The sequence below is a fragment of the Scyliorhinus canicula genome, chromosome 12 (assembly GCF_902713615.1).
Source record: "Scyliorhinus canicula chromosome 12, sScyCan1.1, whole genome shotgun sequence".
Lineage (NCBI taxonomy): Eukaryota > Metazoa > Chordata > Chondrichthyes > Carcharhiniformes > Scyliorhinidae > Scyliorhinus > Scyliorhinus canicula.
The window spans coordinates 40,530,746-40,548,861 of record NC_052157.1 but is presented as its reverse complement, the minus strand read 5'-3'; the positions used below and the strand labels follow the sequence as shown (position 1 = coordinate 40,548,861).

The following is an 18,116-nucleotide window of genomic DNA, read 5'->3' as shown; positions in this document are numbered from 1 at the left end:
ACTGGGCCTTTTAAATAGCCCACCTCCATACTCAACAGCCCCTCTGGCTGCCTCCAAGCCTCTTCCTTCGTGCCGAGGCGGGGGCAGCACGGTAGCATAGTGGTTAGCACTATGACTTCACAGCGCCAGGGTCCCAGGTTTGATTCCCGCTTGTGTCACTGTCTGTCCGGAGTCTGCACGTTCTCCCCGTGTCTGCGTGGGTTTCCTCCAGGTGCTCCGGTTTCCTCCCACAGTCCAAATATGTGCAGGTTTGGTGGATTGGCCATGCTAAATTGCCCTTAGGTTAGATGGGGTTGCTGGGTTGCGGGAAAGGGTGAAGGTGTCGGCTTAGGTAGGGTGTTCTTTCCAAGAGCCGGTGCAGACTCAATGGGCCAAATGGCCTCCTTCTGCACTGTAAATTCTATGATTCTATGATTCCTGGGTTGACTGGCCCGACTGTAGCCCGAGCCTGCCCCCACCCCCCAACGCCGACAATGAAGATCCCACAGGCACTTTCTCCCAAGGCTGGCAGGCAGAGCAAGGAATTTTCCCGACTCTTGCTACCCACCTCAAGGATGAAAATCCAGTCCCTAGTTCAATAGACTTTTGTCAAGTAAGGGTAATAAGGGATATGTTGCAATGGCAGAAATGGGGTAGAGATACAGATCAGCCATGTTCTATTTGTATTGCTGAACAGACTCAAGAAGCTGAATGGAATACTCCTATTCCTAATGTTCCGAGAGTAAACACAATTTTAAAAAGGGCAAATGCAAACTGTATATTAAATTGCAAGTATTGGATATGGCGATACATGTGTTAACCAGTAAAAGCCAAATTTAGGACTGATATCCAAAGTATTTAGACAAGGAGTGATCAACACTTGGATTGGATGTCCATAGTGGGGAAGGAAATTTTGGAATCATTAAAGTAACAATGGGAGTGGAATATCATAGGGTAACTCAGCTTGGTTGCACTAAGATGGGCTGAATGGTATTCCTCATGGTAATTTTTGTCTGACCCATGTTCACGGTCATAAAGGTGGAAGGGAAACAAGCATCACTTTGGGGAAAGAAATGAAGGGCGCAACGTAACAAAAACAAAACAGAGAAGCGCCAGGAACGCCTCCTGAGGCTGCACTTATCGTACTTTCCTGCACTGAAGAGCTCCGATGAGCTGAGTTCTTCACTGCAGGAAGAGATCGGGATGCCATTTTTAAATGGTCTCCCAATCTGTCGACACGCTGACGTGACTCCTCAACACCCCTCTCCCCTCAACACCCCAACTCACCTGTTGGGCGTTCTTGAGCCCCTACCACACCCCACCACATAATGAAAGGGCACGTCCGGGCCCAATGCCCAGCACAGGCACAATGTCATCTTGGCATTGCCAACCTGGCATCCTGGCAGTGCCACTGCCAGCATGGTCTAAAGACCAGGTGGTACTGCCAGGATGCCCAGGTGGCACTGCCAGGGTGTCAGGCTGGCAATACAAAGGTGCCTGAATGGCGCCAGGGTGCCATCATGCCCAGAAGCCGACCACCCAAGGTACCATACCGCTTGGTCGCCGTTTGTGAGGACCAGTACTGAACGGCTCTTGACTGGGGTATCCTCGTCAAGGCTGGTAGATGCCTGGTGGCCGGTCAATCCGGAGTCAGCGCGTCTAAGTGGGTTTTTAAACTCACTTTGCGGTGCGAGGCTGGGTCCCGCCCACAGTGGGAGGGTCCCAGATCATGACGTCTCATAGAGATTTGGTTAGATCTTGCGAGGCGTAAGGGCTGTTGGGAATCATGGAGGAGGTCTCCCCCGGGATTTACCGGCTGCGTCGCTCTCCGATTCTGGCAGGACGCGTCTGGTAGATCGCACCGGAAGTCATTCACTTCTTGGAAGAACTCTGTTGTTTGCTGTTGCAGATCACCATGCCATCAAATGTAGTCGAAGTTGTGACCTTTCTCTAAAATAAATCAAGTCGCGTCATGGATGAACGTCATTTGTGTGCTGTGCTTATTGGAACTCAAAACTCCTTCGGGCAACTTTGCAGGGTCGATGGTGCCCTTTTTAATATCAGACAGCTATGGATGCAAATCTGTAAATTATTAAAGAACTGTCAACCCAGTTAGCTCGGAACCTAGGCAGCATCTGTTTCTGATTAACACAGAAGGAAAGCAACTCATCAAAAACAAATCAATTTGTCCAAGGGCTCGTATAAGTGAAAGATAAGAAACCGAGATTGAGGGATAAACAGCTCAATAAACTGCAATCAGCCTCCTAACCATATGTCTTTCTAAACTGATGCACCCTGGCAGCAAATCCACATGGCAACTGGGCTCCAGGCAACAGAGAATTATGAATGGTTAATATGTAGGCTAATGTGCACTTTATAGGACAGGCACATCTGTCCTGTCCAATTTAAGCTTGAAGACAAGGCATTACATTGACTGTTATTGTGCAAGGATTTTGGAAGAATGTGTTGGAGGTATCTGTCAGAATCCAACATTCTTTAATATGTTCCCTGGGAGGGGACAGAGAGCCCCTTGTATTTGGGGCAAGTGTGCTCTCCGCTGCACACTGGTATTTCGGGTGCAGCACGATACTTGGTTCGAAATCCTGGAAAACATTGGTAAACTCACCAACCCCACGGCAAGTTGCTTATTAGCATTCAATTTTAAGCATCCTGTGCTTAAAGCTGAGAGGGTTTTACATCTTTGGAAGGCAAATTATAGAACAGGCTGAAGGGGGCTGGAAGGAAAGGTAAACATCTGAAAATATAAACACACTTGTTTTCTCAAATTCAGACAAAACCATCAGTACAGCATAAAGATGTGGAAAGCTTTTACATTTGAATTGGTTTTCCATCAGAATTAAGGACATTTAGCATCTAATTCACTCCTTTCCTGTCACAGCTATTTTGAGTCAGGGGGACGTGGGGTGGATTATTTTGTTACAATGTGGTCCACGGAGAGCAATGTAATTTGATATTTCAAAGTGTGTTTGGGAAACCAAGTAAATTTAAAATAAAGAAGATTCATTAAGTTGTTTTCCATGATGACAGCCCCACTAAAACGACCAGCAGACATCCTTCCTATTCAACACCGTTGCTCTTGACATCTTACAAAGAGGGCACTCTCAAATCCCAAAGATTTGCAGCCCTGATGTTTGCAAGTGGCCAGATCTTTGAGAGAGAATTGAGAAAGGTTTTTAATACTCAAAGCAGAAAGCTTCATGCAACAATTTATCATTATCATCGCAATAATTTTGTAGCCATGTAATGCACACATTTTAACACTCGTGCAAACCAGGAATCTGGAGGCTGACCTGATATTGGGCCTCGGGCCTCATCTAAATAATCTGAAGGGGGGGTGCTCGAGAGGCAGCTCACTCTCTATCAAATTGGCTGCCTGCCTTCCTGGAGGTCAGAGAGGGAGGTCAGAGAGGGAGGTCGGAGGTTAGCACAGTAGCAATGGGCCACATTTTTATTCTGAAATCTATGTTCAGTTGCCGAATGTTGCTTAAGCCACAAAGGCCACTGAGGAATCCTAAACAGGGTAAGCCCAATGTCAGGTTTTGTGAGGGGACCTGAAGCAGGCATCAAACCCCTTATTTACATTTTTAAGGAACATAACACCTACTCAGATGGCCACTATAGGGACTGTTGAAAAATGGCTCAACCCAATTTTAGACAGCCAAACATTTTTCAGACATCCTTGGGATGCAGGATGTTGGTGGCTGATATTGGACTTTAATTGTTCCACACATTTTACGCCAGTAGAACGCAGCAACAAAATCTCTACTCCACCATATTCTAGTTTGCCTTACACATCACTAAATGTCCTTGGTAAACATGGTCAATTGATCTCCAAACATGGAACATTTAAGTGGTGAAAAGAAAAATCCCACTTAGTTGCCGTACCTGGGGATATTGTTCTAAATTATTTTACAGGTACAAGGAATCAACTAAAGTTGTGTGACATAATATCTCCACTACATGACTCCCCATTCGTTTAGGTGGGGATTAGGTAGTGTCTCCAAAACTGAAGTGAATCTAGATTCTGTATTTGCTCTCAAACATTGGTTCATTTTTAACACTTGAAGTAACACAAAGGGCTTGAAGTAAGACTGGGTGAATATTAATGTGTGAACAGTTAATGTGTTGGCTCTTTTCTTTTTATTAATAATAATAACAATCTTTATTAGTGTCACAAGTAGGCTTATGTTAACACCGTAATGAAGTTACTGTGAAAAAACCCCTAGTCACCACGCTCTGGCGTTTGTTCGGGTACATGGAGGGAGAATTTAGAATGTTCAATTCATCTAACAAGCACGTCTTCCGAGACCCGTGGGAGGAAACCGGAGCGCCCGGAAGAAACCCACGCAGACACAGGAAGAACAAGCAGATGTCGCACAGACAGTAATCCAAGTGGGTATCGAACCCGGGACCCTGGCGCTATGAAACAACAGTGCTCCAGTGCCGGGCTACGGAGAAAAGGTGGGGGTGTGGGACTGGCTGAGTAGATATTACAGACAGCACAATGGGCTGAATGGCCTGCTCTGCTGTAACCATTCGATGATTCAATGTCTAGTGGAGGGATGATTATTTAAAACAAATGGGTTAACATTTCCATTAGCTGAGGAGACAGAAGGGCTTTGTACAAATAGTGAAACTTGTGCGGAGAATATTCAAGCTGTCGGCGAATTATGATTGGGGATACGGAATACTCAACTTTTCCTTTCCTGAATAAAGCTTTCACGTTATTGGGGTCCAGTTGCAGGACAGCGTTACTGGAAGCAATCACCTCTTCATGGAGGTCCAACTTCAGCTGGGCGGCTGCCAAATTGTTGAGACATTTCAGCCCATCTTCCTGCAGTTCTTCTGCTTCCTGAACACTGGGATTAACTGCAATTTGAAACAAACAAAGGCATTAGAATAACAGCAACACAGTGAACTAAAAATAGTGAACTTGAAATAGTGTCATAGTGAAACTGACCGGGACTCCATCGACACATCTTTGATCTCTATCAAATTGTACTTTCTATTATTTCTGTCACATTTTTGTGTCACATTTTCCCAATGGCAACATTTATAATGGAAAGTTCCTATGTAAACTTGTCACGCTGTAATTACAACCAACTTTCAGAGAGGTGCTTTGGGTCTCCATTTGGCATCCCTCAGCTCCTCAGCTTATACCTCAGTGAGACCAACTCTCCAAACTGCTGTAAGTTACACTACCTGAATCTAAATAAAATCGACCCATCACACTAAAAATAAGGACAGAATGTGTGACTTGAAAATGGAATTAAATTACATTTGTATGCCCGGTATACCATTCATTCAGCTTTGACTCCCCCACTGAACATCCTGCAAAAGGATGGGAACGGAAAATATTCGTCATGGTTAAAGTATCTTAAAAATAGCCTTAAAGGGCAGCACGGTGGCCTAGTGGTTAGCACAACCGCCTCACGGCGCTGAGGTCCCAGGTTCGATCCCGGCTCTGGGTCACTGTCCGTGTGGAGTTTGCACATTCTCCCCGTGTCTGCGTGGGTTTCGCCCCCACAACCCAAAAATGTGCAGAGTAGGTGGATTGTTCACGCTAAATTGCCCCTTAATTGGAAAAAATAATTGGGTAATCTAAATTTATTTAAAAAAAAATAGTCTTAAAATATTTCTGCCAACTCGTTTCATTTCAAAGATAACAACAACAACTGGCATTTACATAACTCCTTTAGCTTGGGAAAAACCCATTGAGGCATTACACTGAGATGTTTAAAAAATGTTTGCTGAGGCAAAGGAGATTTGGAGCGGGCGAGGGCAGGCGGGGGTGGGGAGTCAAAGAGATAAGTTTTAAAGATTGTTTTAAAAAAGGGAGGGAGAGGCGGATGGATTTGTGATGGGAATTGCAGAGCATGGGGCTGAGGTAATGGAAGGCAAGTTTCCTCTGGTGGGGCGAGGTCAGAGTAAATGCATTTGGTGGGTGGATGTGATAAGTTTGGAGGAGGCTACAATGATGGAGGGAGGGAAGGGTACGAAGGGATGTCTGTTTTGAATGATTCTGCATTTTTTTACCTGGAGACGATTCCAGGTATTGATCACTCTTTCTGAAGGGCTCTCTAAAATCAAGGTCTGAATTTCCAGTGAGAGTCAAGACCCCATATGGGGTTCCGGAGCTCATCCATGTCATCAGTACACCCTCCGGTACAAACCTCTGAACAGTATATACTGATTGGCTCCCAGATCCGGGGGTCCAACCCGAGGGCCCACAGTGATGTCATGCCCCATTAGGAGAGGAGGGCACTGCTGGGGCAGACAGCCAGGTGTGAGAACACCCCAAAATCGAGGTGCCCTCATTCGGCTGCATTGAAATAATTAAATGAAGGGGCCTGAAGTCGTAGAGCCATCTGTCTTTGGGGCATGGAGTTTTGCCCCTATTTGTCATATTCAATATTTTCCCCGCTTCTTTTTTTTTTTAAAATACTTTTTATTGAAGAAATTTTTCAGAGTACAAACATTTTAACCCCCCCTACATTTGAATTATATCAAAACAATGTCAAACCCCTCTACTTAACAAGAATCCCCCCCACCCCCTACCCGCGCCCCCCCCCCCCCCGCCTCCCCCCCCCCGCCGACGAACCGGCCGCCAGACCATCTTGTCGTTTCTGGCAGTGTCCTCGGGCAGGCCTTGCCCGTGACACCACCGATACCGTGTTTCCTTCGTTGTTATCCCCCCTTCCCCCCCCCTCCCTCCCTCCCTCCCCTCCCCTCCCGGGTTGCTGCTGTCACGACCTCAGTTTCTATCTCTGATCTAAGAGGTCCAGAAAGGGTTGCCATCGCCTGAAAAACCCCTGCACCGACCCTCTCAGGGCGAATTTGATTCTTTCCAATTGGATGAAGTTTGCCATGTCGTTTAACCAGGTGTTAACACTTGGAGGCCTTGCGTCCCTCCACTGAATCAAGATCCTCCTCCGAGCCACCAAGGACGCAAAGGCTAATATTCCAGCCTCCCTCGCCTCCTGTACCCCCGGCTCCACCCCAACCCCGAAGATCGCAAGTCCCCATCCTGGCTTGACCCTGGACCCCACCACTCTCGACACCGTCCCTGCCACCCCCTTCCAGAACTCCTCCAGTGCCGGACATATTTTCCCCGCTTCTTGACTGTGATAGAGAAATTCAAACAGTATTCATTAGGTAAGCAAAGCTGAACGTTATTCACTAATTAGAACTGCTAGCAGAAATGGCAGAAACTTGAAGTCGGAAGGCAGTCAATTACAAACTGCTGAGTCCGTCCCAAGTCTGCGATATTACAGAAAAAGAAGGCGATTCTTATACATTATAGAATCAAGATAACATGAATACAACTTGGTCAGGAATTTGATCGAAAGTAAAACATAAGTAATAATCGTTACAATGGCGTCACCTTGCTGACCTTTAGGGGACTGGAGTTTCATATCATTATCTTGTCTTTGTTTTAAGAAAGGGACAAATTTGTTTACGAACAGGAAGAGACAGTTGTTCAGCTTGTTATGTATTGAGACTGCTTCTAGGTTCATGACAAACAAGCCTTATCTAGACTCTCAGAGTCACCCAGTTCTCAGGACATGCTGTCTTTGTGTATTCTGTGCCTTAGGTTATATGAAAATCAGTTTAAATTCACTTGTACCAAGAAAACGTGACTACTTTTCCCATCATGCCATTATTTGCTTCACACAATACCACATATTGATCCTGGGAGGCCTCCTCAGTGGAGCTGGTGGCCTCTACACATGGTGGGGGATCCTCTGAAGTCCAAAGAACACCAGCACAGGTGCAATACTGCCCCTAAGTGGGTCCTTAATTGGCTGCGTACCTCCGTGGTGCAGGCAGCCGTCCCAGTTCGAAGCTCACCCCTGGGAAAGTCTCCCGGAGGCGGGGAATGCATTAAGTAGCTGGCCCGATGTGGCTCCTCCCTATTTTCCTGGCTCCACATCAACAGGGCCAGGAAAATTCAGCTCCAAGTGTGTCCTTGGCATAGTCGGGCACACTCACTTTTCAGTTAGATGGTTTTGGTTTCAAGCGTCATTGCAGGACTTAAAAATGTACTCAAGACCAACACTTTGGCACAATGTAGAGTGCCCAGCACAGAGCAAGTGCTGCATTGTCATGGTTTTTAACAATTCTTGTTCTGCAATATTGCTCCAATGAGCGCTAAGGTTACTTATCGTTCCCAGAACTCATTCAACCTCTTCCCTATCTAGTTCAATCTCATTCCTTTAGCAGGTTCCTTACTTTTCTTCAAATGTGTAGACTGCAATTACCCTCACCGGGCAGTACGGTGCACAGTGGTTAGCACTGCTGCCTCACAGCGCCAGGGACCTGGGTTCAATTCCGGCCTCGGTGACTGTGTGGAGTTTGCACTTTCTCCCCAGGTCTGTGTGGGTTTACTCCGGGTGCTCCGGTTTCCACCCACAGTCCAAAGATGTGCAGGTTAGGTGGATTGGCCATGCTAAATTGTCACTCAGTGACCAGGGATGTGTAGGATAGGTGAAAGGGTTATAGGAATAGGGCAGGGAAGTGGGCTTGGGTGGAGTACTCTTTTAGAGGGTCGATGTGCCAAATGGCTTCCTTCTGCACTGTAGGGATTTTACGAAATAAAATGAAACTAGCAATAGAGTTGTCAATTCTGGAGTAACTGAGTGATTAACTGCCCTCAGGATTACTAACATCTTTCAGCATTTTTTTCATAAACTTAGAATACACAATTATTCTTTTCCAATTAAGGGCCAATTTGGTGTGGCCAATCCACCTTACCTATACATCTTTCGGTGTGGGGGTGAGACCCACGCAGACACGGGGAGAATGTGCAAATTAAACATGGAACATGACCCGGGGCCGGGATCGAACCTGGGTCCTCTGCGCCGAGGCAGTAGTGCTAACCACTGCACCACCATGCCACAAAACAGCTTTCAGTATTGAGCTTTCAGCAAGGGCTGAGAGCTAACGATCCATAAGTCTTTGTTGTAATTTACCTTTAAGGATGTTACGATTCCCAACCGGAAGCCCAACATTTGTTTGGATACCGGACAAGAACTCCAACATCTTTTTAAAAATTGTAAAACTGTGAGGAATGGGTACTTTGCTCCAGGAGTAATTCCACTGACAAATAGAGATATGTTATATTGAAACAAACTTTATTGTTAACGTAGAATTAAACTACAATAACATCACATTAAATAGCTTGCAATTAACAGTTAAACAATTCTGAACAATAAAAGGAAACACTTTTTACGACTAACTGGAGTTGAAATCAACCATGATTGAATGGTGGAGTGGACTCGATGGGCCGAATGGCCTTACTTCCACTCCTATGTCTTATGGTCTTATGGTCTTAACTTATAGCTTCTCTATCTCCAATCAAGCAAAGCCCATCACAGGTCAAAAGCCACTTATAAATAGAGTTAACAAGGACAGGGATACTTGTTCTCCTCTGGATAGGGGTTTCTTGGAAAGACTGCTTGGAGAGAGAGAGAAACCCTTTCAGACACCAGCTGCAAGTCTTGCTGTCTTTGGGAGACCACTGCTTAACAGTCTTTGGCAAAAGTTCCAGCTCAGCTTCAAGCTCCTTGAAAAACTAAAATCTAAGCTGCCTGCTAAAGACCTGGCTCTTCTCATTAATTACATCACCTTTATCCTACTCAGATCCCCTGACCTGCTTACTTAATTCTAAACACAATGGGCCCAATTTAACGGAAACGTTTCTCGGTGTGGTAGCGAGTAGGAACTGTTGCAGGCTTCCAGACGGTCAAACCAGCAAGGCCGTCACCAGTATCAAACATTAATTAGTCCATTTAATGAGGTCCCACAGGCTTCATGCTGCAAATGACTGTCCCCCGGCTGACTCGCGGGACCGCACTCGACAGCCCCCCCACTAAGGAGGGGGAGCAGCATTTAAACCCATCCTGCAGAGATAATCCCACATAACATGCATTCCTGCCACCAAGGCGACTGGCTCCAATATTCGGGAATGCCGACCTGGCCCGAGTGCTGGATGCAGTGGAGTCACAACTGTTCCCCCGAGGCACTCGGCAGGTCAGCCACAGGGCAGCCAGCGCCTCCTGAAGGGAGGAACTGGCAGTGGCTGCCAGTGTAGGGAGAGTGACCCACAGGACCAACACAGAGTGCTGCAAAAAAGCTAAATGTCCCCCACCCTCTGGTTGAATCATAGAATTTACAGTGCAGAAGGAGGCCATTTGGCCCATCGAGTCCGCACTAGCCCTTGGAAAGAGCATCCTACTTAAGCCCACATCTCCACCCCATCCCCGTAACCCAGTAACCCCACCTAACCTTTTGGACACAAAGGTGAAATTAAGCATGGCTAATCCAGCTAACCTGCACATCTTTGGATTGTGGGAAGAAACCGGAGCACCAGGAGGAAACCCATGCAGACAAGGAAGGAAAGTGCAAATTTTGCACAGACAGTAACCCAAGGCCGGAATTGAACCCGGGTCCCTGGAGCTGTGAGGCAGCGGTGCTAAACATTGTGCCACCATGCCGTCCCCTGGTTGCGGGCATGTCCCCAGTGCTGAGGCCCAGGTTTTGGATGTTTGGATGTTGTATTCCGCCTCCTTGGTGTTGAAGCCTCCGGTGTTCAGGCACAGTGTCCAGGTTTCACCGTCTGGTTGGGATGCGGGCAGTAACTCTCACCTGTGCCATGGAAAGTGTACCAACAGGAATTTCACTTGGGGGCTGTGAAGTGCTCATATTACAGTTGCCAATTCCCTATTAGCAATGGCCTTCAGCTGTGTGCCCGGAGGCCGCCACGTTCAGTGGGAGTCATGGGTGGTTAGTGGGACAGATAGGCAATAGCCACAGCTGCCCTCATTATGGGTACAGACAATGGGTGGCATGGTGGAGCCACGGGCGCTGAGGCGGTTCGATCACGGGAGGCTGTTAGATAGTGGGTCATTCCCATTAATGGTGTGGAGATTGGCCTTAACTGGTGATTATTGGTTTTTCACCTCGTCACGGTGGGATCCTCACCAACGGGAGCGGGTTGCTAATTCACAAACTGATCGGCACCCAGCGCGGTTCCCGATTCTGACCTCTCCCGCGATCTATAACGGCCATGTCGCACTCAAGCGAGAGTGTGACAAGGCTGGTAGATCTCGCCCAATATGTCAAATTACTTGCTCTCCAGGAAATCTTCTTTCTATAAACAAAAGTTCATTAGGCTTCTCTTTATAAACACATACATGGTTGGAATGAATGATGGTCTCACTTTTACAGCATCTTAATTGCCCCTTTTACAGACAGAAAATCTGCCCGTACCTTAAGGCAAAATTTTTAAAAATACTGTAACAGATATATATATAAATTTTCAACATTCATCACAAGGGCTAGCAGCATGACATCACTCGAAAAAAATTGTGTCATGCGATTCACTCTTGGTTTCACTTTTGTTTTGAACAGAGCACGCAGGCATACACAGCTCTGACGTCTTCATCTTTATACCTCAGTATAATTGTTCTCATGTGCCAAATCTTAAAAAAGTGAACACCCAACGTAGTTACCCAATTACTGATCAGCAATTGGTGCCTTGTGTCTTATAAAGTAAATACGTTCAAGCAATTATGTCATTAGAATAACACAACAGTCTTGTGTATCCAGGATAAGCCAAGGCTAATAACTGGGAAAGTCAATAGTGAATCCTGGCAAGTTTATTTCCCAGTTGTAGCCAGTTGTGGAAGGCCCACGCTTCATTAGCATGAGCTTTGGCACAGAATAAAAGCTAGCATTGAAGGCAAGCCCACCATACGCACTAGATTTTCACTGGGCCTCATTGTTCATTTGTATTCATAATAAAGATTCCGAACAATCTCAGAGTCTGTCTGCAGCAGCAGCACAGGTTAGATACTTCAGTTGCATATAATGGGCGACAGGCCATTGAAAATATAAATGCCTCAGAGAGGTTGTTAGGCTAGTTAACAGGGTTCAACATAGTTGCAAAGTTCAAGGCAGAAGTTGAGTTCTTTCAACAACTGCTACTCATGATTGACTGTCCTGTCGTTGCTTCCTACATGCTGATGTTTGGCAGCTAAGCACAATGGTACAGAGAACAAAATGTTCAAGGGGCTGATTTTCTGTTCAAAGTATTTGTCAGGCAAAATGCAAAGATGCCGACAGCCTGGTCAGTGTTGGCATTCACAGAAACTGTGGGTTGGATAATCTCGTGTCCACAACCCCCTGATTTTGTGTCCATTAATTTTGAATTGGATAAATCAGGGGGCTGCAGATATTTGTGTGCGCGATGGGGTGGGAGGCAAATTTCATATGCATAGCGCCGATCTTAACTGCGCTACAAAGGTAGGTCTACCTGGCATCCTCGGGGCAGACTACATTGCTGGCCACAGTTCAAGTGCTGTACTTTAAAGATATGGGCACATGCAGCTGTGTCCTCTGTGTCCACCCGCACATGCTGAATTGGTTCAATCTAAACATTACACAGCTGTACTGGCTGATCTCAAACTTGGACAAAGCAGGTCCAGGCAATGCCTGCATTATTTACTCTTGATAAAAGAAATGTGAAGCAGCAAGATAGGTCCTGCGGTCAAGTTATTTAAAGGGCTATGCACCCTGAATGCATGTAAGTTAACATTTCGAATATTCTCTATTGCAAAACTGTCTGGAAGTACCGTGAATTGTTCTTGGAGGTGTTCTAGTAAGTTCTTGCCTTTGCCTCATCCTCACAAGAATGGCTGGGTATAGATGACCTCTGCACACAAAGGCTGAAAACGGGTAGTGGGAATGGAGACAGCAGTCTCAGTGCTTCTGGGAACCAGCAAGGAGATGGAGCAGGGGGCAATCTTCGCACCATGCCCTCTGCCAAGTTACAGCCAGACACCTCCACGTTCCTCAGGTGTCAGGAGGTTGTCTGGTATACCAGACAAGTGCCCAGAATACTGTGTGCATGCCCCTTCTGCAGTCTCCTGTATGCCACCCCATCAAGATTCTCACACAAGTCTTCTGAAGCAGTACTGACCTGCAATCGTGCCCTCTGCTGATCTGGCAAATGAACTGTCCTTCCAACCTAGCTTGGCTATATATCACCCGTGCCCAGTGACTCACCTCATGGTGATCCTAACCCTATACCAGCCTCCAGGGTGGGCCTCCTTCATTAGTGAGCTGCTGTTGCTCTCACACCCCCCCCCCCCCCCAATTCTGGGACTGGATAGATTTAAGGGGAGGCAGTAGCATTGTGGTCCCTGTACTAGTAATCCAGAGACCCTGCTTCAAATTCCACCACAGTGGATGGGGAAATTTGAATTCAATAAATGTCTGAAAGTCTTAACCATGACCAGTAAACCATTGTTGATTTTTTAGTAAAAATGTATGTATTTTTGGGAAGGAAATCTGCCGTCCTTACCCAGTCTGGCCTACCTGTGACTTCAGATCCACATCATTGGGGCCTCTGAAGTAGCTTATCAAGCCACTCAGTTCAAGAATGAGCAATAAATGCTGTCCCAGCCTATGACACCCACGTCCCATCGCCCACTTGAAAACCCCTGATCATTCAGGTGAAGTTGGCACATGAACTTTGTGTGCAACACAAAGAGATCTGAACAGGCGGTGGTACGTCATAAATTGTGAACCCCACATTTAACAAACTCGCAATGAAATTTCTAGCCCGTAATCTCTTGGCCAATGTTCTCCACCCCCCCCCCCCCCCCCTTCCCCCCCCCCACTCTTCCCCCCCCTCCGCTTGACTGGAGAATCAACACAACAGCTTTTCCCATGAATAAAATGTCTCCACTTTTGGGGGTCAGCAGCTTTATAATTAAAATTGATATGAAGGCTGCTCTCCACACCACACTATGAGAAGAATTTGATTGTTTATTAGAATGAAGTTACAAACAGCCAGGATACTATGTCCCATTAACTATTGACACCTATTGGCCAATATGAAGTGCAATTGGAACACAGGAATAGAAAGAATCGATTTGGTTACTCGCACCTGCTCTGCTATTCAGTGAGACCACCGCTGACCTGGATCTTAACTCCATTTACCTACCTTGACTCCATATCCCTTAATTTCCTTGCCTGACAAAAATCTATCATCTGGGGGTCACGTGATGTGAGCGCGGTAGTGGCTGTGTTTTCACGAGCTCTGGCTCTTCTAAACTGTCTCTTCATCCTAGTGCACATTTCGTACTTTTCTTTTCTTGGCTTAGCACATGGCTTGTGTTATGCCCCGATAAATGTTTGCCGGGTGTCTCTACACTTAAAGAGTTGAGATAAAATGCTTAAATCCTTGCTTGTTTGTGGGGATTGGAGTGGGCTGGGCTGGGCTGGGGCCCTATTTTCAGTGGCATAGTTGCTACTGAGTGGGCCCCTGCCCTGTCTGGGGCTGCATGCATCAACAAATGATGATTGCTAAGGAAGGTGTTCTGGCTGGAAATCTCGACTCTGTGGTGCCGGCCGTCCTGTCTCAATTCCAAGAGTTGTGGGGGGCTATTATGCAGGTGATAGAGGCGCACTATTATAAACCTCTTGGAGGTCGCTGCATCAGGACTATCAGATTCCCCGTGACCTCCATTGAATACGAACTCTCATGTCAATGAGGGGGTGGGGGTACAACTTCACAGGCGGTTTGATCACTAGTATGAAAACCTGGGTGCAGGCCAGGGAGGGAGACCCTTCGGGGAGTGGAGATCTTACATATTGTAAATGAACCTGCTTATTTTCTACCTGCTTCATCAACACGCCCCGCTTTAGTGGATTCTACATGCACAAAGAGATTCTTGCAGTAGAAAGATCACTGGCCCATCTCCGCACTGTCGAGATTCCGTTGCCAGGCTTGTCATCCATCCTGACAGATACGGGAGAGAGTGTGGAGGGCCAAGAGGGGTTTACCACTGAGCCCAGTCCTTGTGCATCCATGAAGAATTCTTTATTCTGAGGATTGATCTGCTTCTCAGTCCCTATCCTGGACATTGCTCCCTGTTGATCATGTTGCTGTCTGCTTGATGTTGTCTTTTTCTGACAGGGAAATATGTAATATGGGTCCGATGACCTGTGCCATTGGTTCTCCTGATTTAGAAAGTTCATATCATGTTGAGTTGAATGTTGAATGCAAGATTTGTGCATAGTTTAAATCCTGAATATAATTAGGCCTTATAATGTTTGATAATCCTTGTGGTGGAATAGGCGGGTAGTGTTCCTTGTTGTCTTCCCTCCCCTGCCCCACCCCATCTCGTTTAGAAAGAAGATGAGCAAAACAGGGAGAAAAGGGTGGAAGGTCGGCGTTGATGGGGTTAGTTTGCCTTCGTTGTGATTATGGATAGACCTCCCAGTTAAAGCCAATCAATTCTGGGCCTTTTTTCTTTTGGTTTTGGTTTTGAGAATCCGTGCTTTTATCCTATATGGGACAGTGCAAAATTCTTGTTATCCTGGTAAGGACTGGGTTCTGTTTGATTCTTCCTTCGGGTTGAGTTTGTCTTTTCTCGTAGTACAGGCTCTCTCATCTGCTGTCTTCATTACTATTGGAACTAATAGAGGGACTGCTCCATTTTTGTAGCAGGTCGCAGTGAAGATGGTTCCATGGTTGGGCCTTGAGTATCTTTTGTATGACAGTGGTTTCCGTGGTCCGGTTGGGTGCCCTGTCCCTCGGGGGTACTTTTCTCTTCACTTATCTTGGTAAGTGTGGCACTGGTGCTGGTTTTGGCTTGGTCTGGTGGGACAGGCAGGTCACCTGGGTATGAGCATCTCCAACAAGAGAGATGTAACCATCTCCATTGACATTCAATTACATTACTATCACTAAATCTTCCCACTATCAACATTCTTGGTGTTACCATTGACTAGAAACTCATGTGGACAAGCTGTATAAATAGTGTGGCTTCAAGAGTTGGTTAGTGGCTGGGAATTCTACAGTGATTAACTCACCTTGTGATTTTGTCCACCATCTACAAGGCACAAGTCAGGACTGTGATTAGTATTCTTCATTTGCCTGGATGAATGCAGCTCCAATAAGCATTCAAGAAGTTTCACACCATCCAGGACAAAGCATCACACTTGCTTAGCACCCCATTAGCACCTTAAACATTCACTCCTTCCACCACCAAAGCACAGTACCAGCAGTGTGTACCATCTACCAGATGTGTTGCAGAAATTTGCCAAGGCTCTTTTGACAACACGATCAAATAATGTGCTCTTTACAACCTAGATGGACAAGGCCAGAAAAGAATGGGAACAATACCACCTGCAAGTTGCCCTCTATTTCGCACACCATCCTGACTTGGAAATATATCGCCGGTCCTTCACTGGGTCAAAGCCTGGAACTCCCTCCCTAACAGCGCTGTGGCTGTACCTTCACTACATGGACTGCAGAGATTCATGCAAGCTGCTCACCACCACCTTCTCAAGGGCAATTCGGGATGGGCAATAAATGCTGACGTAGCCAGCGAGGTCCATATTCCATGGACAAAGATAAAACCTCTCCTACCAGAAGAGAAACTTTTCCCCTATCTACATGATCAACACTTTAAACATCCGAGACACCAGAACTAGACCAACCCTTAATCTTCCATATTCAATTGTTCCTCATAATTTTAACCTTTTAGCCCCAGTATCGTTCTGGTGAATCTGGTGAAGCTGTGGCTTGATTGAAACCTTTAAGATCTGAGTGGTATTGACAAGGTGGATGTGGAGAGGATGTTTCTTATTCTGGGAGAATCTAGAATTAGGAGTCACTGTTTAAAAATAAGGGGTCACTAATCTAAAATGGAGCTGAGGAAAAATGTTTTCTCTCAGAGGGTCCCGAGTCTCTGGCGCTCTGTTCCTAAAAATGCGGTGGAAGCAGAGTCTTTGAATATTTTTAAGGCAATGTTAGACAGATTCTTGGTCAACAAGGGGGTGAAATGTTATCGGCGGTGGGCAGGAATGTGGGGCGAGATTCTCCGCAAATGCGGAGAGTCGTAAAGGCTGCCGTGAAACCGGCCGTGTTTCACGGCAGCCTTCATGCCCGTTCCCGGGATCCGATCTCCCCCCACATCGGGGCTAGGAGCGGGACCCCGGGAATTACGGCGTCGCGGCCTTAACGACCGTCGTTAAGGCCGCGCGCCAAGATGACGCGCGGCCAGCTCCAACCCACGCATGCGCGGGTGACGTCATCACACCATTGACGCATTTCTCCACCGCTTACCCGACAAGATGTGGCGGCTTGATCTTGTCGGGCGGCGGAGGGGAAATAGTACGTCCCTTTTGGACGCAGGCCCAACGATCGGTGGGCACCAATCGCGAGCCTGTCCCCTCCCGAGCACAACGTTGGTGCTCCCACCCCAAACGGGCCTCTGGATGCCCCAAACGGGCATCCAGCGCACGTTTTTACGACGGCAGCGAGCAGGTGTGTTTGCTGCCGTGAAAAAACGGGCGTAAAGGCCCGGCCGCGCAGCCTATTGGCCGCGGAGAATCGCCGCTCGCCGTAAAAAACGTCGAGCGGCGATTCGTGACGTGGGTCAGGCGAGGGGGGGGGGGGGAGAATAGCGGGAGGGCGTGAAAAATGTCGGGAGGCCCTCCCGCTATTCGCCCAACCGGCGTGGGCAGTGGAGAATCGCACCCGTGGAGCGGAGGTTATAATCAGATCAGCCAGGATCTTATTGAATGGCAGAGGAGGCTTGTGGTGGGTTGGCGGCCCATTCCTGCTCCTAATTGGTCTTCATGCTCTTGCACCATCTCCATATCCTTTATGAGGCAAGGTGCCCGGAACAAGAAAAACTCAAACTATTGTCAGCGGTATAGCCCACACCATCAAACTAGCCAGAAAATACCATTGATTTAAAGGATAGAGCTTGCATTACTGTAGGGTCTTCTACAAACTCAGACTATGCCAATGAGTAATAAATGCTGTTCTAGCCAGCGACATCCACATCCCATAAAAGAGTCTGCATTGACCCTCCAAAAGAGACCCCCACTTAGGCCCAATCTCCCGCCCTATCCCATAGCCCTGTCTAATTTGGGACACTTAGGGACACTTTTAGCATGTCCAATCTACCTAACCTGCACGTCGCTGGACTGTGGGAGGAAACAGGAGCACCCGGAAGAAACCCACGCAGACACGGGGAGAAAGTGCAAACTCCACACAGACAGTGACCCGAGGTCGGAATTAAACCCGGGTC

The 18,116-nt window shown here is 47.0% G+C and overlaps 1 protein-coding gene across 2 annotated transcripts in view; it reads right to left on the bottom strand.

The window, feature by feature from the left end:
* Nucleotides 1–18,116, bottom strand: part of fkbp16 (FKBP prolyl isomerase 16) — a 229,748-nt gene that overhangs the window by 24,499 nt on the left and 187,133 nt on the right. For both annotated transcript variants that reach the window (XM_038813174.1, XM_038813173.1), the window contains exon 5: nt 4,697–4,869. In XM_038813174.1, the coding sequence (XP_038669102.1) occupies nt 4,697–4,869 (173 nt within the window). The remainder of the gene's footprint in view (nt 1–4,696; nt 4,870–18,116) is intronic.